The following is a 26,209-nucleotide window of genomic DNA, read 5'->3' as shown; positions in this document are numbered from 1 at the left end:
GCAGCAGTCGGACCATACTGCATCAGAACGTTGTCACAAAAGCACGATTGGTCGCCAGTATTGCAAATGAGTTTTTCCCAGTACATGTGGAACTGACATAAAAGGAAGGCAAGATGAGGGGTTTGCTCATCTACCCAGCAATAAAATTAAAAAATCACTTGGCAAACCACAGTCAAGAAAGAGGGCCAGGGTGGGAGCATGAGAGAATCTAAAATAAAATTAAAATTTTGCATATATAAAGAAAAAAGAAACATCATCTGCTGGCAATAACAGTAAGAATAGTCCATTGATCCCAACTTAAACACAAGCAGCATAGGCAGTTCATATGCCCAAATGGGTTTCAGAATGAGTCTGACAAATATAAGCTATGCTTTCGAGCATGACATCTTCAGACCACTGGGTAATAGATGGTGGGTGTTCATCCTTCCAGCCTTGCAGTACAAAATCTCTTTGCAGACACAGGGGCTTGCAGGGTCCACTTTTGCTGTGGGATCTGTTAGTCCCCGCACCACAGGAATATGATTTAAGAGTGAGAGAATTCCTGACTTGCACACACAACCTCTTTCATGTTACAAGGTCCCATTGAGGGTCCTTTGTCTAATGGGGCCAGCACTGGGACCACTCCCCATCTAACATTGATCTGTCAATATTCTTCTCAAATGCTGTGTTCTCAACATACATTCATTAGGTTGGTGATATTGCACTCGCAGGATCAGGCACATGAAAATCCAGGGCTGGCCTAACAGGGCAACTTATACCCACTCTGGTGCAAGGACCTAACCACACTTCTGGTGGCGCTTATTTCCCCCCAATTTTTTCTCGGAGCAATTGCACTTCATAGAGCATTGCTTTGTGCAGCTCAGCTAAACAGCAGACGTCTGCCATCTAGTGCACACTGTCAGAATATTCCATTCTCTTTAAGACTTGTCCTTCCTTTGTTATATGTTCTTTAAGGATGGACAGATATGCCTATTTCCACTCCGCGTCAGCTTCGCATGTGCTCAATCATCAGTCTATTCTGTCCCATTTTGACCTAGAATTGTAGATTTGGAAGGGACCACGCAGGTCATCTACTCTAACCCCCTGAAACGCAAGAATCTTTTGCCCAAGGAGGGGCTCGAACCTTGAGATTAAGAATCTCTTGCTCAACTGATTGGAGCTATCCCTTCTGCAACCTTTTTTCTTTAAAAAAACTGCACAGAAATCTACATTTAAACACATATTTTTACTTCTTTACTTCTTTACATATTTATCTTCTTTCAAAATACACATTTTAATAACACATTTTGAAACAATTGGTTTTGGGGCTTCAGAACCACCTTGGAGCATTTGGGAAGTGTGGGAGCTGGCGAATAACCAAGTTCTGATCCAAGCATTTAGTCTGAAAAGTGTTGATCCGATCCATTCCAGTTAGAATGTTTTTGACTAATGGGGGGAGGGGAGTTTAGCAGGTTATTGTCCATATCCTTTCATTACCATAAACAATATAGAAAGTTGACCCTGAACATGAGACTCTTGCTCTCAGGGTTGTGGGTTTGAGCCCCATGTTGTGCAAAAGATTCCTAAATTGCAGGGGGTTGGACGATGGCCCTCATGGTCCCTTCCAACTCTATGATTCCATGAGAGTTCAATAAGAACACCTCTTCAGACATGGGAAAGAAGCTCAGAGAGGTCCTTCCTTGTATCTAAAATGTGAATCAACAAGTCATTTGATGCAAGTGCCGATTCCTGGTTTCCTACACTTTCTGGAGACCTGTTCTTCTTTTGTGTGGGCCATCTCCTTGCAGCACATCCAGACACTAAGCAAATAATGAGGAGAAGCCAATAATAGTCCTTAGGAAGCTATTATTGGTTGGCTTCAAAAGAAAGTGCCATTGAGTTGTGTGCTCACACACAGGCTGCCTTTCATGTTGCCAGTCTTATTCAAGTAAGCCCACTTCACCACAGGGAGGACTTGTGGGATATATCTGGATTGGGGAAGCATGCGCTGTGCGGCAAAAGCTGTATGAGGAAGAAAATGTCAGTAGGACGAAGGTCTCTTTGATGGCCGAGGACACAATGACAAGGCTGGGGTGCCTTTTCTTGGCTAGCTTCGAAGAAACAGAGATCAGAACATCAGCTAGCTGCTCATTTACTCTCCTAAATCCATCACAGTGGCATTTCCATTGCTTTGTAAATCCCTGCCACTTTGAAATGCATCAGTCTTGGCAAAATGCCTGTGATTGGCAAAATGCTTAAAGAAACAAGAAACCTGGGCTCCAAACTCATTTATTTAGAATATCACCCCATCTTTGTCACACCTATCCATGTAGCTCTTGCTTTTGCATTCCTACAGAGCCAATTCTCTAGTGAGCCATTTTTCAGCTCACTCACCAGTGAGGACCAACGACTCAGACATAGCTTTTTAGTTCTGTCCCCTACCTGCAAATGCCATCAGAGAGCTGTCGTGCCAGGGAATGTAAGCTAGAGAGGTGGAGGGGGCGGGAGGAACCAAAAAACTTTGCTGTGCGAACAGCAAGTGGCTGCTTTGAAAGGGTTTTCCAGTTCATTTCCTAAAAGGTCACACGTTGGAGGGTGTTACATGTAAAGCTGGCAGTGACCTGGTCTGATGAGTTTATAATGAAAATTCAGGAAACCAGTTCGTTGAATGCCATCCTAAGGCATTTAATAAGAGAGTGTTATGAAAAAGGAATTAGTCAGTGACGCATCCTGGACTAGGAACAAAAAGAGCCCTGCTAAAATATCCTTTGTTCAACGAGGGGAGGTGGAGAGTGGCAGATGCTAGTTTCATTGCTTAGTTCCTCTCTCATACTTTTACTTCTAGTAGAAGTTCTTTATTTTTAAAAGTTTAAGACTGCACTCCTATCATCACCATTAGCATTTATATCATTTGTTAGACACCTGATAAAAAGTCTCAAGGCATCTTACCCTACAAAATATGCATAAGATTAAAAACAAGTATTAAAAATAATAATGGGCAAATTCTAAAAGCTACAGACAGAAGCCTCCCTTGCCTCCCTCCAACCCACATACACCTGATCACAATCCCCAAGAAAAAAAGGTTAACTATCAAATGCCTATTAACAACATATCCCAGCGGGGCACAGGACATCACAGGCTGTGTTTGGGGCATTGCACTGAACCTGGGCTGTATCTGTTACCTGAAGCATGTGACCAGGGAGATGCAAACTGCATGGTAATTTCAATAAAATTGCTGGAAAGGATGCATCTCCTAGATTGTTTTGCTTTTTTAAAAAGAAAAAAAACCCTTTAATTGTCGGCATAGATTTACTGTGCACATGGATACAAAAAGAAAAAATGGTACCATTCCACATAAATTAATATTATGGGCAGGGTGTCCACTGCATCCTCTGAGAGGTGGGACTCAAGATGAAATTCCTAAAGACAAAGAGCTAAAGTCCTGGCTTCTTCTTCATCTGTTTGTCAAGTTCTAATTTGGGAAAGAACTTGACATCATATTCAAAGGGAACTTAACACAGGATTCTCAGAATATCGGTTTCCCTAGGTAACTTGCTGTTAAAGATCAACTCCCCAAATACCTTCTGAACTTCAAGACAGTTATCTTTTCCCTCTTTCTGCTTTCCTCACAGTGCTTTCAAAGCTTGCCACCCCAAAATTAAGAGTTTCTACTTTGCTACTGACTGCCTGGAAGAAATGAATAGGTAAGAAACATTGATATTATACTAGAGTAATTTTGTACTGATGTATTCAGAGCAGCAGAAGAAAGAACGTTACTGTTTCCTCCTCCGTGTGTGCTGAGATTTCCATGGCTCTCAACAGGCTGAATGTGATTGTGTAGTTGCATTGTGTACTTGACTTACATAAACTCTTGCTTTAACTTATCTGGGTCCCTTTGCCTGAAGCTCCTAATGCTTCCAGCTGTGTGAATTGTATTTTTAAATGCAAATACAGTGGTGCCTCGCAAGACGAAAAGAATCCGTTCTGTGATTCTCTTCGACTAGCGGTTTTTTCGTCTTGCGAAGCAAGCCCATTGACGGATTAGCGGATTAGCGCTATTAGCTGCTTTTAGCGGCTTATCGGATCAGCTGATAAGCGGCTTAGTGGCTTAGAAAAAGGGGGGAAGGAAAAAAACCCCGCAGGAACTTGCAAGACATTTTCGTCTTGCGAAGCAAGCCCATAGGAGATTCGTTTTGCGAAGCACCTCCAAAATGGAAAACTCTTTCGTCTAGCGAGTTTTCCGTCTTGCGAGGCATTCGTCTTGCGGGGCACCACTGTACAGTGGCACCTTGGTACTCGAACAGCTTGGCTCCTGAACAAATTGGCTCCCGAACGCCACAAACCCGGAAGTAAGTGTTCCGGTTTGTGATCACTTTTCGGAAGCCAAACATCCGACGCGGCTTCCGCAGCTTCCGATTGAATGCAGGAAGCTCCTGCAGCCAATTGGAAGCCGCGCCTTGGTTTTCGAATGGTTTCGGGAGTCGAACAGACTCCCGGAACGGATTACGTTTGAGAACCAAGGTACCACTGTAATCAAATAATTTTTAGGCTAGGCAGCTGATTGGCCACTGTGAGATCAGGATGCTAAACTGGATGAGTGTTGGCCTCATTCAGCATGTCTCTTCTTGTGTTCTTATGACCCCTTTGGTATGTTCCAGCAGGGAGCTTCTTATGTTCTTAGGAGTGTGCATCCGTGCAAAAAAAAACTAGCCTCAAAATTGCAGTGTATGATTTGCTGGAAGGCTTGTGCTATATCTGCACTGGGCGCAAGTCATGAAAGGATTAAATACCAACGAGTGGGGACTTGCTGGCAATTCTCATAGTTGTTCCAATGAACCCTTCCTGCTGTTCTGACTGTTGCAGACAGAGTTTGGTTTGCAAAATTAATGCTGCCATGCTGCTTTGTCAGGTCTGCACAAGCACACTGATGTTCTCTGCAATGAATTAGTCATGAAATTAATACATTTGTTTCTAGTTTGCCTCGGTCACTCAGTGCCTTGTGCAGAGAGACAAATAGCACAAACCACAAATAGGTTTGGAAATGAGAGATCCTTCCTGGCGTCACACTCTTCATGCAATTATTACACTTGAATAAATCAGCAAAGATTGTGATTCTTGTCGTCGCTTAAAGAAAAATCAAAATGGGAGATTAAAAGAAAAAAAACAGAGCGCAGGGGTTGCCCACATTCATCCCAAGTAAAGAAGAGCAGCAAGTTATTAGCACTTTAAATTACCTCCTACAGATAGCGTGCTAAAGATGACATCAGAGGACACTTAGCTGGAGGAGGAGGAAGAAGAGGCTTTGGCTCCCTGGGGGTGGGGGCAGATGGGGCACCATTGCTATTCTAAGAGAACACGGAAGAAGTTCATGGTAAGCTCTAGCATCTCTTTTTAAGAAAAATAGCACTGCTGCCCACTCTGCCTTCAGCTCAGACTGAAGAAAAGCTCAGGTGGGGAGGCTGCAATTTTGAAACAGATGTGAGCTGTTGAGAAGACTAGAAAAGAAAAAACACTTCAAAAAAAATCAAGCTTTGCAACAACATTTAACTAATTTTGAAAACTCTTCTTGCTGTTGTTGTCATTATCGTTGTTATTATTACCATCTTCTAAGCTACGAGTTTGTACTAGGACATTTCCCCATTCAGCACCTAGGGGTATCTGTTCGTAGTAGTGCTTCCTTTCAGCTTGGAATTGTAGGCATGTACAGACCTTCGTTTGTTGGTTTTGCCTGGATTGCCAGACCAGAGGGGGCATGTTCTCTATGTCCTTCTTCCCAAGAGCCAAGCAGTACTGCTGATTGGTTCCTGGAAGTAAGGCCTGCCCAGGCAACATGGTAGCCAGTTGAAGCCAGTGCGTGAATGGGCCCGGGGACTAAGCTAGCACGCTCCTCTCCACTATCACATGCAGGGAACAAACCAGGCTCTCTGATATGTGGAGCCAGGCACCAGGACTTGTAGAACTGCACAGACTTTTAGTTTCTGTGAGTTCTGATTCCAATATGGGCATATGAATGTCTCTTAAGTGGTAGGTGCCATTGCTGTACTAGTGTTGTTTTACCAAATTGGACACAGTGGGTTAACTCGTGGTGGGCATTATTTTCTATAAATGCATGTGCAAAGCGGTAAATGTTGTGATATCTCAGCCCTAAAAGAAACCAATACAAGATCAAGATGTCTTAATTTTCTTTATTATTTATGTATGTGTTTGCAAATAACAACCCTGAGTTATTTCCAGTGCAGGCTGAGTGATCATCACTGCTTTCCTGCAAAGGTTTTTATAAGCGTATGTTAGCTGGATTTACAGGAAATTTTTGTACACTATCCATGTCCCTTTGAGACTTGCATGGCTGGCAGGAGGGCTGCCTTTCTGAATGTGCAGCTTCCCCCCTACTGAGAAGCATAAAAGGTTTTGCAAAACGGAAGGCTGTTAGGAGAGATCATGGAAATCATTTATGTTATATCCAGGATAGCTTCCCCAAAATAAGACCACTGGGCACGCTGTTCAAAATCTGCTTTGGGATTGTTCCAGACTTCCAAGAATTCATACAAATAAACAGAGAGATACTTGGCATCTCTGGTAAAAATGCCAGGGCCCACTGCAGCTGACCCTAGCATTCAGCTTTTTAAAATAAAAATTATGGCCTGGTATTGAGGAGCACCAAGCCAGGTAGATACAACTTCCATCCTTGATGCCTCTGATCTCCACTTCCAATGTAACGTCGTCAGTCCCCAGATGCATTTTGATAACATGAAGATAGTGGCAGCTGTAGCCTCCTGACCTAGGGGAACAACATGCATATTGCCCAAAAAAATAGGACATAGATTTCTGCGTATTCCAGGTTCTAACCCCACCATCTCCAGACAGGGCTGGGAGAGACTCACGCCTGAAACCCTAAAGAATCGCTGCTAGTCAGTTGTGATCTGAGTCTGTATTAAGGCAGTTTCCTACATTCCTATGTGTAGTCAGGAACTCAGTCGGCTTTAGGGAAGGGTCATAGCTCAGTGCTGGAGCATATGCTTTTGATTCAGAAGTCCCAGGTTCAATCCCTGGCAACTCCAGGTAGGGCTGGGAATGCCCCTTGTCAAAAATCCTGGAAAGCCCCTTTCAGCCAGGGTAAACGATACTGAGCTGAATGGACCAGTGGCCTGACTCTGCATAAGGCAGCTTCCTGTGTTCTTTTGCTGCCTAAGTGCTCACTGTTTTTATATATATATATATATATATATATATATATATATATATATATATGCTTTCGTAGATTTTCACGGGTACAGGAATGCAGGTTTTGGTGTCTTCAGGTGTCTTCCCGTGTAAGAGTTGGGGTGTCTAGGCGACGTTTCGACGAGGTCTCACTCGTCATCTTCAGGCTGGTGCTTTCGGCTTCTTGTTACTGGAACAGAGCTCTGTTCCAGTAACAAGAAGCCGAAAGCACCAGCCTGAAGATGACGAGTGAGACCTCGTCGAAACGTCGCCTAGACACCCCAACTCTTACACGGGAAGACACCCGAAGACACCAAAACCTGCATATATATATATATATATATATATATATATATATATATATATACACACATATATATACATATATATATATATACATATACATATATACATATATATATATATATATATATATATATATATATATATATATATATTCAATTTTTATTGAAAGTTTTCAACATAGAATACAATAAAAGCCAAACCAATCTAAGAGAGATAGATGTGGAAGAAACCAAAATGGTAGAGAGAAAAAAATAGAGAAAAGGAAAAGAAAAGAAGCAGGAGAAGATAATAATAGTAGTGTTAAAGAGCTTTGAGGTATTATTATTATTATTTCTCTCTTTTCAAATTTTATTTATTCAAGTTCTGAACCACCTTTCGTCATTCAAGATCTGAGGATGGCTTATCACAATTATACCTTAACCCTTATTCCGCACTCAGAAGAGTGAAACCTCCCAGCTCTCACCCAGGTGCTCACTGCTGATGGGCAAAGTCCCCTCCTGCTCTCCCTACTTTGGGCTTTTTTTATCTTCCAGCTGCTCACAGACCAGACAGCCCTTCCAACTGCAGGACACTTTCCGGCAAAGGACTGTCATCGATGTGGCAGAATACATGACTGTTGTAGTTTGGGTGGATGCTTACCAGTACCAGGGTTGGCAGAGTAGGAGGAGGCTGGAGCAGCTGCCATCTATCAGTTCCATCTGTCCTCACCCACCCCTCTGCTGCTGCCGCTGTTTGCTGCTGTGCACCTCCACCTGGCACACTTGTTTGAGCAGGGGCACCAGCAGTGTGTGGCTAAGGGATGACATGATAGAGACTATGAATTAGGTGTGATGAAAGCACATAGGGAGCAGTTTTTTTCTTCCCTCTCGTAATATTCAGAACTGGTGCTATCCAGTGGGAGCTGGATGTTTGGGAGCTTCAGGGCAGACAAAAATAAAGTACTTCACAACAGGCCACATTGGGATACATTTCCACAACATATAGTGATGGCCACCAACCTGGATAGATTTGAAAGAGGATTAGCCTGATTCCCCGTGAATTTCACTATTCATGGCTACTAGCAACAATGCCTGTGGTTCTGCCTGCACTTTCGGAGGCTTTATGCATGCACACCATAGGCATCTTTGGCTACCTTGAGGACAGGATTCTGGATTAGATGGGCCTTTGACCTGACCTAGCAAGGCTTTTCTTAGGTTCCTATCAGAAAACAGCTGTGGGCACTTTGCCCAGGACATCCTCGAACCAGGTGCTGGTCCAGATTTTTTAACCTTGCCTGTAAAAATGTAAACAGTGAATGGGACAAACAGCTATTGGGGAACAGGTATATCCTACAGGTTCATCAGCGCTATAACCGACTGTGGCTTCATGTTAACTCTAAATTATTCTGATGGGATACCCAATCAGCACACACAAAAGCTAGTCATACCGTTCTTCATGTGCCAGGATATTCCTTTCAACAGGGTTGCACCATTTGGCCTGTACCTTTAGCATCAGGGACCTGTGGCCTTGCTAGGTGCTAAAGTTGCATTTTGAACATGTGAGGGATGTTGCATGGGTATTGTGAGTGTTTGTGAGTGCACACCTGGCTTCCTGTTTGTATAAGGCCTTATCAGCAATTTCCTCAGAACAAGATGAAAGCAAAATGTAACTTTATATCAGAAATAAAACTGGACAGTGTGCAAAACAATAATAAAACCTAACAGTCAGGGTCCGCGAAAGCTTCAGGGCTGTCACTGAGAAGGCCTGCTTCTTCTGCATTGTCACCAAGTCAGCATCATGGAACAGCCAGCATGTTTTCCTTTGAAGATCTTAAATATCATCTTGGTCTATACAGTGGTACCTCAAGTTACAAACGCCTCAGGTTACAAATGCTTCAGGTTACAAACTCTGCTAACCTGGAAGAGTTACTTCGAATTGAGAACTTTGCCCCAGGATGAGAACGAAAATTGTGTGCTGGTGGTGCAGCGGCAGCAAGAGGCCCCATTATTGAAAGCACACCTCTAGTTAAGAACAGTTTCAGGTTAAGAACAGACCTCCAGAACGAATTACGTTCGTAACTAGAGGTACCACTGTACTGCAAATGTGGTCTGCTAGGTATCATGCTCCTAAGTTGTTAAGGGCCTTAAATGTCAGGGGGAAAAAGCTTGTGTTTGGCTCAGTAGCTAATAGACAGCCCGTGCATATTTTTCAACACCAGCATAATATGTGTAAAGCAGAATGTCTTCCTATTAAGCACCGTAGCAACAGAGTTTTGCACTAGCTGCAGCTTCCACACCAGACACAAGGGTAGCTCCACATATACTGCATTACAGTAGTCTACTTTTGCTCTAAATGAGGATTTTCCATAGAAAGTGTGAAAAGCTTAGTGTTGGCACTAAGGCAAGGGGTTATAGTGGCTTTGGATAGAAAAGAAAGTTAATAGGATGAAAAGAGGTGTGTGTTTTTCGTCAAAGTCCATTAAGCAGGTGGAAGGCATGCACACAAAAGCATGAATTGTTATGGTTCACTTCTCAGCTGCTAAGCTGTCCTGGGCTTATTCCTCTGTTGTTGGCTTGACAAACCTAAGCAGGCACCGCATGAAATGAGATCAGCAAAATCATGTCAAATTATCAAATCAGAGAAAACACATAGAGCATCTCTCCTGTCGGTGATCTTCATTTACTTTTTTTTAAAATGCCACAACAGTGACAGATGCAGCAGTGGGGAAGGCAGACTGCAAAGACTTTATATGTTTGGAAGGAGCACGCTTGTTATTCCTGTTGCAGTGGCAGCTTAGTCTCCCTGTGTATACATTTTCTTCTTGACAGAAAACTTAAGAAATGAGTATCTGCCAAGCTCCCTGAGACATTATGGCCTGGATCAGGACAATCTCTCTCCCTGAATCAGCTGTTGGCGGAGACTTCGCCCCTGCTTTCTGCAGGGATCAGCTGCATGTGGGGAACTCATTTGTGCAGCCCATCCACCTGCATCTATAGGTGCCCCACACATGACCTCACATAGGATGTCTGGTGTGCGGCAGGTGGGTGTGACGCAGTCTTGCAGGCCAAATCAGGACCTGTGCTTGGCCAAATTTGGCCCAAAGACTGGAGTTTCCTTTCTCACGCTTTACAAATAAGGAACATTGAGGAGGTGCAGAGCTGGCCTCCAAGCCATGGTGCCCTGATCCTAGATCACAATCCTGACATGTAAGGGTCTCCTCAGTGATCTTTTAATGGGTGCATGCCTAGGGCTGATTCGGGTGTTTGGCAAGCTTGTTTGTGATCAGCCGTTCATTTTTCATGTTCAGTTTCTGTTTTAGGAAGTGTTCAGAGCAGACAATATTGTTACATGTTCTCTTTTAAAACCACCCAAGCAGTCTTAATAAGCTTTCTTTCCTACTATACTATTTGCAGGGTGGTGTGGGGAGAAGAGTTTTGTTGTAATTTTATTCCAAGCCTTCAGTCTACTGCAGTTCTATTCTTTTGCAAAGCAATTACAGCCACGTGAGCGCCTCTGTTTTGAGGTGCTTTCTAGATATAGAGCTGCCTAACATTATAAATGGCGAGTCACGCACAGTTTGCAAACCATATTGGCCTTCCATAATGTGATTTATAAATAATGTTTTGACATCAAATTGTCCTTCAGCACTATGAGTCCCTTGCTGTTAAATCATTCCCGCCCGCCCCCTGCCCCAGCATAACAATATAGGGGATGCAAAGTGAATCAAATGAGGTTTTAATAAGAAATGCCCTCCTGCATATATTGGAAAATGCATCAGGAACAACAACTGGAAAAGGCTCAGAAAATATGTATTCATTTAGAGATGTTGGGCTGGTGCTCCTGGTAAGAGTGGCTGTTAAAAACCCTTCATGTGGCATCCGTGTGTGTACACCAGAACTCCAGTGAAGCTGAATGTCGGAAGATTCGTGAAAATTCCAATTCCTTTTGGAATGAGTCCAGAAATATGCACGGCGGATTTCAAAGCTTAGGGTGAAAAGGCGTGACATTAGCATTTGATGAAAACTATACAATGGATGTACGTCTGTGGGAAGGCTATTCCACAGCTTAAGGGCTGTCCCTCTCTCAGGCTGCTACCCTCCCTAACATATTTATTTAGGGTGGCTGAACTACCAAGAGGGCCCCCTCTGCCAGTTTTAACACCCAAGAGGGTCTGTAGAGAATGAGGTGATCTTTCAGATATTTTGGGCCAAAGTTACTTTAAGACTTTAAACAGTGTCATAGCTACAAAGGGGTTAGCCGGGGGTTTTTTGCACTGGGTGAAGCCTCAAGAGGGGGCAACATTCAAGCTTCCAACCTGTGTGTGTATGTATGCAGATGTGAAGGGGGGTGTCAAACTGCGTCTTTGAACCAGGTGAAATAAAGCCTATTTTGCCCCTGCTTTAAACATTACTGTGAACACTTTGAATTGGGCCTAGAAACAAACTGTGCAGCTGTTTTAAAATAGGGGTTATGCAAGTGATGAATGTTTAAATGAAACGGGTTTGAACAACTTCAATTCAGGGTGATGTTCATTGTGTTATTAAGAGACATCCTTGCTGCTATTAATGACAGTGACCATTGCATGGAATATAGGGTGGGAGAGAAGTTGAATAATTATATCATTGGGGTACCAGCCAGGGCAAAATATGAATTAGCAAATGAAGGATGCAAGGCTATTTTAGCAAAATTCCCATCTTTACATGGGGATTTAATAGCTTATACTGTACAGAAAATCTGTTCAGGCCTCAAAGGAATAAAAGGAGGTTTCTATAATTGGTCCAAGGAAGTTTGTCCTCGGGAGGGCTGTAAGTCTAATTCTAAATGTCACTAATTCTCATCTCACCAGCATCGCAACTCCAGGCATCTGAAACTATCCCTGCCCCATTCCAGAAAGAGAGACAGAATTTCGTTTGCAGCTTATTACAATTCTCTTCTGTTTCAATTTGCCCCCAAGGGATAAATGTGACACAGTACAGTTGCCTTGTTTCTTCAGGCTATTATTTTAAAAGAAAAGGAACCTAGGAAGAAGCACAGATGAGTCAGGCCACTAACTCAGCATCTAGTTGAGCATTGGGGAAAGGTCGTAAGTTAGACAGTGCCAGGTTCAATTCCCAGTATCTCTAGGTAAAACTGGTAGCGTCCCTGGCATACAGAGAGGGAAGAAAGTGGGTGAGTATTGAAACTGTAGTATCTGATTGAGATTCAGGCACTGAAGAACTTCAAGTTTATAAGGTGGTTGGGGGGGGGGGTTGATCGCTTGTTTCGATATATGAAAAAATAATGAAGAGTAACACTCTACGCCGTCACTGTCAATGAGCATTTCTTTGAGCTTAAAAGACAAGTGCAAACCACAGGAGGATCAAAATCCTCTTCTGTTACGCTTCTGGCATGCAAGCTTCACTCTACCCTTTAAATAATCAGTGGCTTAAGGGAATCTTTCTTTGTTGGTTGGTTGGTTGGTTTTCTTTGCAGTCCTCCAAGTTGTTGGGGTAGGGAAGTGTATTTCATAACTCAGGCCTACCCCACATCATAGGACCCCCCCCTTTTTTTTTAAGTCTGACCGATGGCATTGCTTTCAGTGAGCAAAATTTTAAAAAGCAAACAAACCAAAGTTTAAAACCAAACAATAGAACAACTGTGAATCTGTATAATGTCACAGTTGCAATTAAAAGCTGGAAATGATGCCTGCCTCACAAAGTCAGCTATACCGTTCCACATCCATTCCAGTACAGTGGTACCTTGGTTGTCAAACTTAATCCATTCCGGGAGTCCGTTCGACTCCTGGAACCATTCGAAAACCAAGGCACAGCTTCTGATTGGCTGCAGAAGCTTCCTGCACTCAGTCGGAAGCCACGTGGGAAGTTAAGCTTCCAAAAAATGTTCACAAAGCGGAACACTTACTTCTGGGGTTGTGGTGTTTGGGAGCCAAGCCGTTTGACAACCCAAGGTACCACTGTATTAATTTTCAAATGGAAAACGTTACTTAAACCAACTACGGAAAAACAGTGGTGGTGACAGAGTAGTCTTTAGCACTCTGAAATGTATCATTTTCTCATCTTCTGCTTTCTTTACTCTTCTGTTATTTATTTATTTTTTTATGTGATAAAGGACTGTAGGCCACTGCTTAAAGCCAATTGTCTTGTTTTGTATCGATCTGCCAGCCTTCCTGGGAACTGTTTCTCTTTCAGAACAGGTTTTTAATGCTTTAAATGAACAGTTGTAGCAGGGTGTGTATTTGTGTGTTTAAAATGCCTTGTCTCTTTTTTCTGTCATCAGATGGATGAACCGTTTGGGTCTTGCAGCCATTGGGTATACACCTGATGACAAGGATATCCGACCTGATGAAGGTAAGGCCATCGTTATTCTTTGACATCCATCTGGATGAACGGAGACATGTACAGAGTGGAGTAGCGAATCCATGACCCTTAACATGCTTGCTTACAAGTGAGCTTAGGGATGTTTTAGGAATTCATTATTTGTGAATGCCTATATAAAACACTATATATATATATATATATATATATATATATATATATATATATGCAGATCAGAGCTTATGTATCCATTGAATTTCCCACCTCTCCAAACATTGTGAGGAAGTTCACAAGATGTACTGAAAACAGGCATTTAAGCCAGGTTTTTTGGAGATAGTGGGTTATACCCAATGCTAGTCCTACTCAGAGTAGATCTCTCAGAGTTAATAGATATCACTAGCTTAGTAGTGCACCTAAATGTGGGAACAGAATGGTTAGTATTCTTGGTAAAAACAGGTAGAAGTGATGTGAATTACAAATACAATTACAATAGACAGGTTTGAACATCCTCAAGTAAACCATAAACACGTAGATAGGGGAACCGTGCTGCCCTGCTGGCTGTATCCCCTATGTCTATGTCCCTTCTGGTAACCTCCTATCAGAAATTCAGCACAAAAGAAGAGCCTGCACATACACAAATGCATGGCCTGGAGGTGGAAAGAGAGAGGTTTCTCTGTCTCATAACACTAGAACTCATGGATATGCAATGAAGCTGAATGTTGGAATATTCATAAGAGATAAAATAAAGTACTTCCTCACGCAACACATACAGGAGGCAGTTATGGCTACCAACTTGGAGGGTTTTCAGAGAGGACTGGGCAAATTCATCGAAGATAGGGCTATCAATGGCTGCTAGCCATGATGGCTCTGCTCTGCCTCCACAGCTGGAGGCAGCAATGCTACTGTGTGCCAGTTGCTGGAAACCACAGGAAGGGAGAGTGCTCTGGTGCTTGGATCCTGCTTGGCCACTGTGAGAGCAGGATGCTGGGCTAGATAAGCAATTGGCCTGATCCAACAAGCTGCTCTTATTTATTTTTTTAACTTGCACATTCGGGGACAATTACCAGGTTGCATAACTACACAGTAAGCTACAGCTTACTGTGGTGTTTTGAAAAATGTTCCCTAATGTAGGACTCATTTCAATGGCAAATGCAAACACTTTTTAGCAGATTACTGGAGTGAAAGTGACCAGGAAGATATTGATGGCTCATTAACTCTGAAGCAAGAGGCACCCATAACACTTTGCGACACCTACCACCGAACACCCTCGGTAAGTTACATGAGGCATGCACTAGGCTACTTCTGAGCCTTGGGCTGTATTTTTTTTTTTTTAATCCTTCTGGTTTTTGGAAGAGTGTCTACTGACATTGTGTTGGATGTGGACTAAGTTAGTTGCACATAGTTTCCATTGAAATAACCGAAACTGGTGGTGCCATGACTAAATTGCCCCATTGGTTCCAATGGGATCCAACCTCAAAGAACTTTGTCGGGATTCAACCCACTGTAAGTAAAGCAGAGCAGATAAGTATTTCTACTGTAAGTAAAGAGAACATGACTATACCCAATGGACCAAGAGTAGTGCTAAATAATAATATATTGATAAAGAAAAAACAAAGCTCTGGCTTTGTTGACTTTTATGCAGAAATTCCCATATGCTCAGTCATGCTTAATGGACTTAGGAGCCCTAACTTTTAACCTGGTGAATGGTGAGCCGTCTGGGCCAGTAATGGAAAATGGAGTAGGGTAGATCTGCAGAACCGCCCTCCTGACATCTGCGTTTTTTAACAGATGGGGATGGAGCAGGGGTAGGTGGTTGCAAAGTTGGAGCTGTGCTAGTGCATGCACTGGCAAGGCTGCTTCCGTTGCTCCAATGCTGCCATTGAACCTGCACAGCCCCAACCTGGATACCGCCCTGCCCCATCCAGGTAAACAGTACTGATGCTGTTGCCAGGAGGGTCATTCAACCCCACACATGGTTACCCTACTGGTCTGGTCCTTTGATCACATCAGTTGGACAAAGCAATAGAATGCTGAAGGGATGAGCATGAAGAGTTTGGATTTGATATCCCGCCTTTCACTCCCCTTCAGGAGTCTCAAAGCGGCTCACATTCTCCTTTCCCTTCCTCCCCCACAACAAACACTCTGTGAGGTGAGTGGGGCTGAGAGACTTCAAAGAAGTGTGACTGGCCCAAGGTCACCCAGCAGCTGCATGTGGAGGAGCGGAGACGCGAACCCGGTTCCCCAGATTACGAGACTACCGCTCTTAGTCACATCATTACAATCATTTATTTACTTTGTCTTCTCTCGCTTTTCTTTCATTGTCGATCTCAAGGCAGAAGGCATGTGGTTCCCGGGGCAGGGGCACCTCCCATCCATACCCAGATTTGCTTAGCTTCAGCAAGGCAGTGGCATCATGTGGGGTATTCCATAGAGAAAATAGGAGTGTTGGTTGGCAAGGAAAATATAGATATAAAAAGAGAATTCCCTGGATGTCAGGATCCAGGTTTTGACCAAGTACTCTTTGGTGAGAGAACCCCAGTAGAGATTTTAAATCATGAAGTATATAGCAAAGTACAGTGTGAAAATATGCCCTTGTGAGTTCCTTGCAAAGTTCCTCTCTTCCCCTAGCATAAAAAGAGCCCACGTTTGTGTTTTTTCCATACTTTGGTCGGAAAATACAGGCAGTAAAACTTGACTTAGTTACAGTGGTGAAAGTTCTTAAATGATTGGTATAGGAACACAACAATGGCTTGTAAGAGCCATGTGGTTTGAGCTGCAGCCACCAGCTCAAAACCTCTTCTCACACTGATTTTCTCTGGTAGACTGAGCTACAACAATAGACTTGATTACATTACCTTGCTTCCAAGGTGAGAAAGGGAGTAACCTAGCTCAGCCTAGCATGACAGCTTATACTATGGTATTGACCCCTTCATGCATTAGACTTAAACATGTTGGTTATGTGAGGTTGATTATCCCACAGACCCCTTCTCAGACATAATAACAATTGCATGCACAATTAATGAACTACCCAAAGACACATCTTGACTCAAAGGTATCAGTGCTGTCAGAAGTGGCTTGGTTAGTATGTCGACTATCATTTCTTTGGTTTGACAGTCGGCCAATTTAACAAGTCCATCGTGCATCACCTCACACATCTATTGGTATTTCAGCCCAATCTGTTTGGTTCTCACATGAAATTTCTCACTTTGAGATAATTTCAAACAGCTTTGGCTGTCTTCCATCAGTCGGACTGGTTTCTGCCCACACAACCCAAAGTCCATAATTAGCATGGAAAAAGACTACACATTTGGTACGTTAAAAATTGGTTTACTTACAAACCCCTCAATGGTCAGGTTCATGTGCTTTTTCCATACATGAATCAGAAAACACAGGCGGTAAAACTTAGTTACGGTGGTGAAAGTTCCTAAACAATTGGTATAGGAACACAACAATGGCTTATAAGAGCCATGCTGTCTGAGCTGCAGCAACCAGATAATACATTTTATCCTCCTCCCATAGGACAGGTAAAAGGAATTCAGGGTTGGAGAACTGGTGGCCCTCCAGTGAGATGTGGGAGACCAACTCCCATCAAGCCACAGTTAGCATGGCCGATGGTGGGGGGGAATGGGAGCCACTGCAACCCTATGCATGAATAACTAGGAGTAAGTCCCATTTAACTCGGTGAGAATTACTTCAGAGTAAGCATGCATAATGTTGTGCAGTTAATCAGTATTCCAACCATCTGGAGCTTTTTTAAAAAAGAAAATTTCCTTTGATCTTTGAATAAGCTAAAAAAATGACGTTAGGAACTGATTGAAGTTGGTTTGGAAGTTGCAGTTCACACACACACACAAAAGCAAATTCTGCCAATGCTAAGAGTCCTAATTATGCAAAAAGCCCCTGGTGTAAGAACAGTTCATAAAAGAAATAATGAACAGGTAGCAACTAACATGACTCTGAATTTCTCTTTTCATGCCTGGAGAGGAAACAGTTCACTGACAGCTCAGCAGAGGGCCACATTCTCTTCTGGGCAACTTTCCAGGGGCCACATGCCAGTGGTGGGTGACAGCAGAAGCATAAGTGGGCAGAGCAGCAAATGTAATGTTTACCTCCCCATGATAGGCTGCTTTACAACCACACTCACCTCTCTCTTTCCGCCAGCCAGCCAAGCAAAAGGCATTATCAGAGCTCAAGGGCACTTTCCAGCCAAGGAAAAATACTCAAAAGGGAATATGAAGCTGGGCCGCTGTGGGGTGTGGCTTGGGGATAGGGAGTATGGCATGGAGGATCCTGAGGGCCAAACAGAGATACTTGGAGGGCCACATCTGGCACCCCAGCCTGATGCACAAGGTTGCACAGCAGCTGCAGCCGCTTTTGCTCCCAGCCTCCAGCTAACCCCAGAGCTTCAACTCCAGATGTTTTGGTCAGTATTGGAGAGAGAGAGCAGGAGAATGGGGAATAGGCATTCAGAAGCCTTTTAGAGGGTGCTCCATAATTTACACAATCTCACTTATGCACATGGGGGCGCAGAACATAAGGGGGGGCTGTATATGTCCAGAAAGTGATGGTAATGATATATTCTTTCATTTGCCAAATGTATCTTGACATTTTTGGAGGGTGGGAAGGGTACGAATCTGCAAAATAAACTGTTTGAAGCCATAGTGATCATGTGGTTAATAAGTATGTTGGTGGATAGTCTACCGAATGCGTACAACCTGCTTTTTAGTTTCCTTTCCTTTTACCTGTGTTTTTTAAGTTCAGATAGGACTCTTTCTGTATTTTTCTTTCAGATTTTTCTTCAGCGTGAATGATGTGGTCCTCACACAGCCTGAACCAAAGGGAGAATGACTGAGGCAACAGCATCACATGGGTGAAGCTCAGACTGACTTTTCACCCATGTGATGCTGTTCCATCAACTGGGATGCAGGTTAAGCCCCTCCCTTACTGTTTTTCCACAATTTTTTTTTCATTTTCTCTCTTTTTTCCTTTTCAGAACTTAGCTGAAAGAATTTGGATAATGTTCAGCAGTCCCTTAAAAAAAAAAAAAGAATTCTGTACTACAGTGTTCACATGTTGCTTACCCCCTATTTTGTTGGAACATTTGTCCTTTTTTAAAAGAAAAGAACTGGAAATCCAGTTTTGACTTCTTCTGAGGAGGCTTTAAAATCTCCCCTGCAAAGCAACATTGAATTGCAACTACATTAAGCAGATCTCAAGAAAAACTTCTTTAAAAACCTGTGTCGAAACAAGAATAGGGAGTGGTTGAGGATGTTTTCCAACAACTGCAAAGGGAAGTGATTGTGATTTTCAAATCCGCACATCAGATCTGCTGGTTAGCATTAATGTTAGATGTGACTTTAAAATGTGCAGTTGCCACCACCGTTGATGCTTCTGTGGTTGCTCCTGAGTAAGCAGTAGGATGTCACAAGATTTCCACCCATGTGGGATGCTCAGATGACACATTCAGTGGACTTTTAAGAGGGCTAAATATTCCCTATGTTATTGCCAACCACATTGCCACAGTAACTCATGTGGGTAGGAGAAGGCTTTAGATCAGGGATAGGAAGCCTGTGGCCTCCAGGTTACAACTCATCCATCATCCCTGATCATTTCCATGTTGGTTTGGGGCTGATGGGAGTTGGAGTCCAACAATATTTGGAGGGCCACAGGTTTAGATTTCTTACCAAGACAGAAGCAGCTCTTGAGGGCATCAACTATCACACTGGTAACAGAATAACTAAAGAGAGGAGTGTAGGTTTTATTGTACAGCACACACTGGGTTTTTCCTTTATGTTCCCAACACTGTGTCATATAACGGACTGTTTCTAATTATTTCCAGATGAATTCTTCAAGCCCATTCCCTGAGCCTAAACAAGGACGACACTTCTCCAGTGAATCAACCTATTCTCATTCTTCTGCGGAAGATTCCAGGCAGGATGCAGCAGCGAGCACACACTCTTCAGGTTGCAGACCTCCCTACAGAGAAAGGCGTTCCTGGCAGGATCTCATTGAGACCCCGTTGACCAGTTCAGGGCTCCATTTTCTGCAGACTGTCCCTCCTGACCCAGAGTACACGAGCGGACAACCCGGGTCGTCACCAGAGAGGCGGCGACAAGCAACGCTACCAGTCCAAAGACGACACAACCATGAACAGGATGGCCCTTTCCCACTGGTGGAGTGCCACAGAGGCCACAGTTCTCATGCCAGACCCCAGAAGCAACGTAGTCAAAGCCTCCCACGAAACAGAGATGTCCGAGCGAAAAGCCGCGTAAAACCCAGTGGGATAACAGAAGAGAGATCTGAAGAAAAGCTGCCTGTTAGAAGGCAAAGTAGCTTGTGTGAAGAAGGTAAGAAGGGCTCCTGGACTGGTGGTTGAGGGTACCCGGGTGAGATTGTGGAGATCTACTGCCTGCCAGAGCAGACAGAGCTTAGGTAGATGGGCCCTAATAGTATGCAGGAGGTTAGAGTGCTTTAACAGTCAAGCTTTCTTCCCAGGGAACTCTTTGAAGTATAGCTCTGTAAGGGGAATAGGGGTCCCAGGATTCTGTAGGGGAAGCCATGACTCTTTCATGATGCTTCTGTTAATGTACAGTTAGATGGGTGCCTAATTTTGTTCCCAAACCCTCCTCCCCCAATTCCACTGAGTTCTACAAGGGGCAGCATTGAGACTAAGGCCAGCCTCACCTCCTGAACTGGTTGTTAGGAAGGCAGGCAGGTAAGAGCTAGCTGAGGGTGGTCCAAGGTTACTGGGGCAGGGTTCCACCTGCCCTCCACCTGCAGCCTCCGGTGCAGACTACTGTGGTTTACAGGCAGACCTAAAGCTGAATAACTGCTTCAGAAAAACAATAACTGTCCTGTTTTGGCATAAATTATTCTTGTTTTCTGTCACCGTATATTGTTATTACACGCACAAATAAAGGAAGCTGGATTTTCTTTCAGAAAACGCAGAAGAGCGACCACAGAGTGCAGATGGTCTGCATGAGTTGTACAAAGCACTGGAGCAAGCTAGTCTGTCAGCATTTGGAGAGCAACGCCCTTCCACCAAGCAGGAATACCGGAGGTCCTTCGTAAAGAGAAGCAACGACCCTGCTATCAACGAAAAGCTTCATCACATCCGAGCTCTCAAGAGTACTTTAAAAGTAAGCATTTGTCCTTGATATGCTGCAGCTGCATACACACATAAGACTAAGCTAAGCCATGGCTTAATGTGAACACACAGGCTCCCAGGGTGGAGAACACAGTCATTTTGCTCCTCCCCAGTCATTCTGAAATTGCACAGCATGGCAGCTAACCCAAGCTTTGCCTTACTGTGTTGTCTGAACCTGGAGTCATGTTTAAGATCTCTCCTGCACCTTCTTTTTGGCTACAGTTCAGGGTTAAGGAGGAGAGAGCTTAACCAAGAGCCAGGGTTCAGAAAATACATTAAGTCAAACTTTGGCTTAGTTGCCACACTGAGAATACAGGACTGGGGGAAGGAGCAAAGGGTGACAGTGAGCTCCCTCTCTGAGAGCCAGAACATTTCCAAGGTACCAGTAAGCCATAGTCCAGCTTACCAAGTTGTACAAACCAGGCCTCTGTATGTTATTGCGTCAACATGAAAGACCAGTGTAATGCTGTAAAACTTGTTGTGAATGAACAAACATTTCAGAATATTTATTGGACAGATGATCCTTTTGCATATTGCTGATTTCTTGAATCCCGTCCCTCATCCAAGGACTTAAAAGTAATATATATAAGGTTCCACCCCATCCCCATGCTATTTTCACCATGATTCTGCCAAGTGAGTTGAGTGGAGAGGGAAGGGATTGGACCAAGATCACAGAGAAAACTCCACTGGCTGAGTGTTGGTTTGAGTGGGGACTCTGAAATTCAACTCCCTGCATCAGATTGACTCTTCTCTCTGCTGTGTACAGAGATATGCATGACTGTTGAAACCATTTCGAACTTCCCTAGCTGTTCAGAGTCTCAAAAGCATAATGAAGTAACCACAAAACTGGATGACTATGTAATACCTCATGCCTGTTAACAGAAAGCCTTCCTTTTAAAAGGATTCTTTCTTTTCACCTGGGTGTTATTTATTTCTTAAGTAAAACATTTTTGTTGTGCCATTTTGTTTCAAGTGGGACCCTCAAGGAAGATGACAACCATCCTGAAAACATAACATGCCACTAAAACACCATAAACAAAACCGTTGTAACCAGGAGCGATAACCAATGAATAATATCACCAGTAGTTTAAAAATAAAAACAAATTCCAAGAACCAGGGTATCACATTCTCAAAGAGCATTCCCTGACATTGGGACAGCCAGTGTTGTTCTCTCCAGATGTTATTAGATTCTAATTCCGATCAACCCCAGCCAGCATGGCTAGTGGCCAGAAATGCCAATGGGAGTTTTGGTGCATAAGCATCTGGAGGGCACCATGTTGGTTCACCCTGCTCCAATTATAGTGAAAGTGAAATAGGAGGAAGTAAGCATGGGGGCGGGCACCATGGCTAAATGGGTGGAGCACATGCATTGCATGACGAAGACCCCAGGTTGAATTCTAAGCATTTCCAGTTAAATAATGAAGTAGCAGGTGATAGGAAAGACCACTGTCTCCTGGAGACTGTTGAGAGCCTCTGCTCAGTCAAAATGGACAGTACTGACAATAGCCTAACCTGGTATTAGCTAACTCCTGAGTTGATGGGGCAGGGTGCCGCCACTGAGAAGGCTCTATATTAGGTGCAGGGAATCTTTGGCTCTTAAAAATGTTGCTGAACAACAACTTGCTTCAGTCCCAGCAAGCATATCCAATGGTCTGGGATGATGGAAGTTGTAGTTTAGCAACATGTGGCGGGCTAACGGTTCCCCACACCTCTTTACCCCTGTGCCCATCTGTTGCACCTCATATGAGATAGGTGTTTATTTGCATCAGCCAGTAGAGATTGCAGTTTGTGCACAAAGTACATATGAACATGTCACCTTCATTTTAATGGCAGCCACAATTAACATATGTGGTGTTTTCCTGTCACCCATTTACGTTGGTCTATAAACATAATCAGGTCATATCAGAAGAGCCTTTTTCAGATATTGAAGTCCCAAAGAGTAATTGTCACTTTGAACTGGGCCCAGAAACAAATTGGCAGCCAATAAAATTGGTACATATGTTCACAATTCAGGCTACTACCAGCAGTCCTTTGCATTTTTCACCAGCTGATGTTTCCAGATGCTTTTTTAAGCCAGAGTACATTACAGTAGTCTCATCTGCAACCAAAGTCCATTCAACTATGTCAAGCACTACCGTGTGTAAATAGGGATTAGGAAGAAATGGGGTTCAGTTTGCAACTCTTCATAATTTGCACTTTCCAAAACAATACTGTACGTGAAACGTGTCCATCTTTCAAAATTCACTTCTCTGAATCTTGCAGTGCAGTTCTCAAGCTAAGAAATGTGCACACAAATGCATATACCAGGGTAAAGTGTGCATATATACTGAAAGTAAGATACAAAAAATGGCTTGTTAGGGAAAACCGTTTTGTAAAAATGTGCATATTTAGCAAAATTGCATAAGAAATTTATGCAACTAAAACTAAAATGCTGATGAATTTCCAAGAGGACCGGGGGGGGGGGCAAGGTGAGGAGTGAAATATTCATTCTGATGAAGAAATGTGGAAAACTGAATGTAAGATTGGAAAATTAGAAATTAAGAGAAGCCGAAATCAACAAATTCACCCAACCCTAGCTGAAACTGTGACAAGCGTATAACTCCACACTTAAACAGAATGTTGTCTTTCCAACCTCTGGCAGGCAAAGGAAGGAGATCTTGCAGTGATCAATAACCTGCTCCATGAGCCCAACTTGACATCCAAGAAATTCAAAGAATGGAAAATGAAGAACTATGAATTTTTCCTGGACATTTGTGAGTACGGCGCTGTTCTGAAAACCCAAAACGGAGCCTCTGAACTTGCAGCTTCAGCCCCTCTGCTGACACACACTCATTCCTTCATTGAAACGCACGTCTGACAGGATGTAGCACTGGGAACACTTGAGGGCGGAGTGAGCTAGTGGGGGGACCATGAAAAATCCATTGTGACAAAACACTGTAACCTGTGTAAATAATGTACTCAGCTGTATTGTAAATAGATTGGATAAGAAAACTTGTGCCACAGGATGCCTATTGCATTGCATGTTAAGACAGTCTTATTTTTATTTTATTTTACTTTATTTTATTGGATTTTTGTTTTGGTTTGTTTCTGTTTGTTTGTTTGTTTGTTTGCTGTTTGGGTTCTGCATTAGAAAGAAGTGAAGTATTCACTGGCATAATTGAAACCCCAGTTATATTAATGAGTACTGTACTAAAGTTGAGTATGGGTTAAAGGAGCTCTCTTACCATTTTATATATGTAGATGTACTGCATGTAGCTATATCTACATATATAAAATGTAACATGAAATATTATTTTTAAAAAAAGTACTCTGAAATGCCCATCCTCATATATTTCTTTTCTTTTATTTATTTATTTATTTATTTCTGTCTTTTTTCCAAATTGAAATTTTAAACCCTAAGAGCATACAAAAAAAACAAAAAAAAAAAAAATAAGAAAAGTAAAGAAAAGCATTGGCCACTCCTAGGGAATGAACATTTAAATGTTCAGCATTTCCAGTCAATCGTTGCTACTGTCTTTTGTGAGCATAACAAAGGTTTCAAGTAGCATGGAAATGGTAAGCTTAAACCCTTTTGGTGTGCCTTAAAATGTATAGCGTCTCTATCCAGGAAAATGTTACGTTCCCTTTTGCCTCGAGGTGTAAACTGTACATGCCGTTGAAACGCTGTGCTATTTTTATAATAACGTGCCTGTTTTTCAGAGGAAGAACGGGCATAGGCAACGCACATGTGTATGGGGGGAGTGCGTGCTCATGCACATGGTACGGAAAGGGGCCACACAAAGTGGCCCGTTCAGTTCTGCTGCTACCTAAAGCAGCTTCCGGTTGCTTTTGCACCATCATGGGGTAGTCCACAAGAAACGTGCCCTCAATCTGAGAAGACGGTAGCTATTCCAGTTGTCGGCGTTTATCCACTGTGAATTTAGTGCCACAGACCTGTGAACCACAAGATTCCGATACTGTCTATTGCTGCCTCAAAACAAAGGATGAAGGGGGGGGAATGTCTGAACTGAAAACCGTTGTTTTCTATATGTACAGTGTCTGACGGAGTTAAGCGAATCATTCGTATTTATGACTTAAGTAATGTTTACTGGAATAAAAGAAACAAAGAGACCACTGGAAGTACTCAGGACTTATAGTGATTCACTATAGAGAGAGAGGGAGAAATCGGGGCCTCCTAGATGAACCTTGTTAGCATTCTCCCAAAGGCCTACAGAAGCCTTTTTCCGGTACTGGCATAAACTGCTAGCAGTGAGCAGAGATGGTCCAAGACATTTGGTACCTGACGTAGAATATCTAAATGGTGATACAGATATAATAATAAACTAAATAACTGACCAGTAACAGCACAAGCCTATATCTATCTACTCAGAAGTAAGATCTATTGATGTAAATGGACCTTACTCCCAGGTACGTGCATATAGGATTGCAGGCTTTGTGCCCTTAATTGGCATCCCCAGATTTGCTTCCTCAGATGGGCCATTATGCCCTTGTCTCGGACAGATCTGGTAGTAAGTGCTGCAAGACAGTATAGAAATATAAGTAAAGGTGAGCCTCGCAGCCAGGAAAAAATATCATTTGCTTTAGTTCAAAAGTTTAGAAACCATTGCAGTATACTTGTTTACATGACGACTGTTAAAAGCACTTCACCACACTCTCCACACTGTTGTAGAGTCTCCATTCATTCGGAAGGAAGCTTTGAATGGAAACCCCATACAGCCTGCAGAAAAGAGTTGGGAATGTGTGATAACAGGGCTTGGTGGGATGCCATACCCATGTTGCTTACCTGTTGCCTTTGGCAGAGCAGGTAAACTCAAAGCATGGTGTGGCACTAGCAATGCATCTCACCATCCTAATGTCCAGATGGTGTGTATGTGCACAGATATGACCAATAATGTGTAACCCCTCCCCATAAACATTACATTCTAAAGAGTACCTCTGCTGGGCATATTCACTTAATACTCTACATGCATATATCCCATATAGACCTGGGGTGAAGAACCCGTTGCCCTCTAAATGTTGTCAGGCTGCAACTCCCATCATCCTTGGCCATTGGTCATGCTGGCTCGGGTTGATGGGAGTTGGAGCCCAACAATATATTGAGAGCTGTGGGTTCTCCATTCTTTATTGCACCAAATGTGTGGAGACCAAGGGTAGGGGTACGGAATGCAGGCACAATCCCTATTATGCACCGACTAAGGCCAGTTTACTGAATTCCGGACAGAGCATTTGATCGGCAGCATTGCATTAGATGACTTAAGCCTAAGGAAAAGAATGGGATTCCTAT

General features: G+C 43.1%; 1 protein-coding gene across 8 annotated transcripts in view; it reads left to right on the top strand.

Moving 5' to 3' along the window:
* LOC310698004 (connector enhancer of kinase suppressor of ras 2-like) overlaps nt 1-25,044 on the top strand; it is a 314,798-nt gene extending 289,754 nt beyond the window's left edge. For 5 of the 8 annotated variants that reach the window (XM_083484631.1, XM_083484632.1, XM_083484629.1 and 2 more), the window contains 6 exons: nt 3,612-3,683; nt 13,741-13,811; nt 14,945-15,048; nt 19,618-20,125; nt 20,718-20,917; nt 23,567-25,044. In XM_083484631.1, coding sequence (XP_083340757.1) covers nt 3,612-3,683; nt 13,741-13,811; nt 14,945-15,048; nt 19,618-20,125; nt 20,718-20,917; nt 23,567-23,782 — 1,171 coding nt within the window. In that variant the 3' untranslated portion in view covers nt 23,783-25,044. The remainder of the gene's footprint in view (nt 1-3,611; nt 3,684-13,740; nt 13,812-14,944; nt 15,049-19,617; nt 20,126-20,717; nt 20,918-23,566) is intronic. The other 3 variants (XM_083484630.1, XM_083484636.1, XM_083484634.1) reach the window with 1 other exon arrangement.
* The last annotated feature ends 1,165 nt before the right edge of the window (nt 25,045-26,209 follow it).

This window comes from Podarcis liolepis (genome assembly GCF_965112155.1).
Source record: "Podarcis liolepis genome assembly, chromosome: Z".
In the NCBI taxonomy this organism is placed as follows: Eukaryota; Metazoa; Chordata; class Lepidosauria; order Squamata; family Lacertidae; genus Podarcis; species Podarcis liolepis.
The sequence above is the reverse complement of the archived record's forward strand: the minus strand, read 5'-3'. Positions and strand labels throughout refer to the sequence as shown.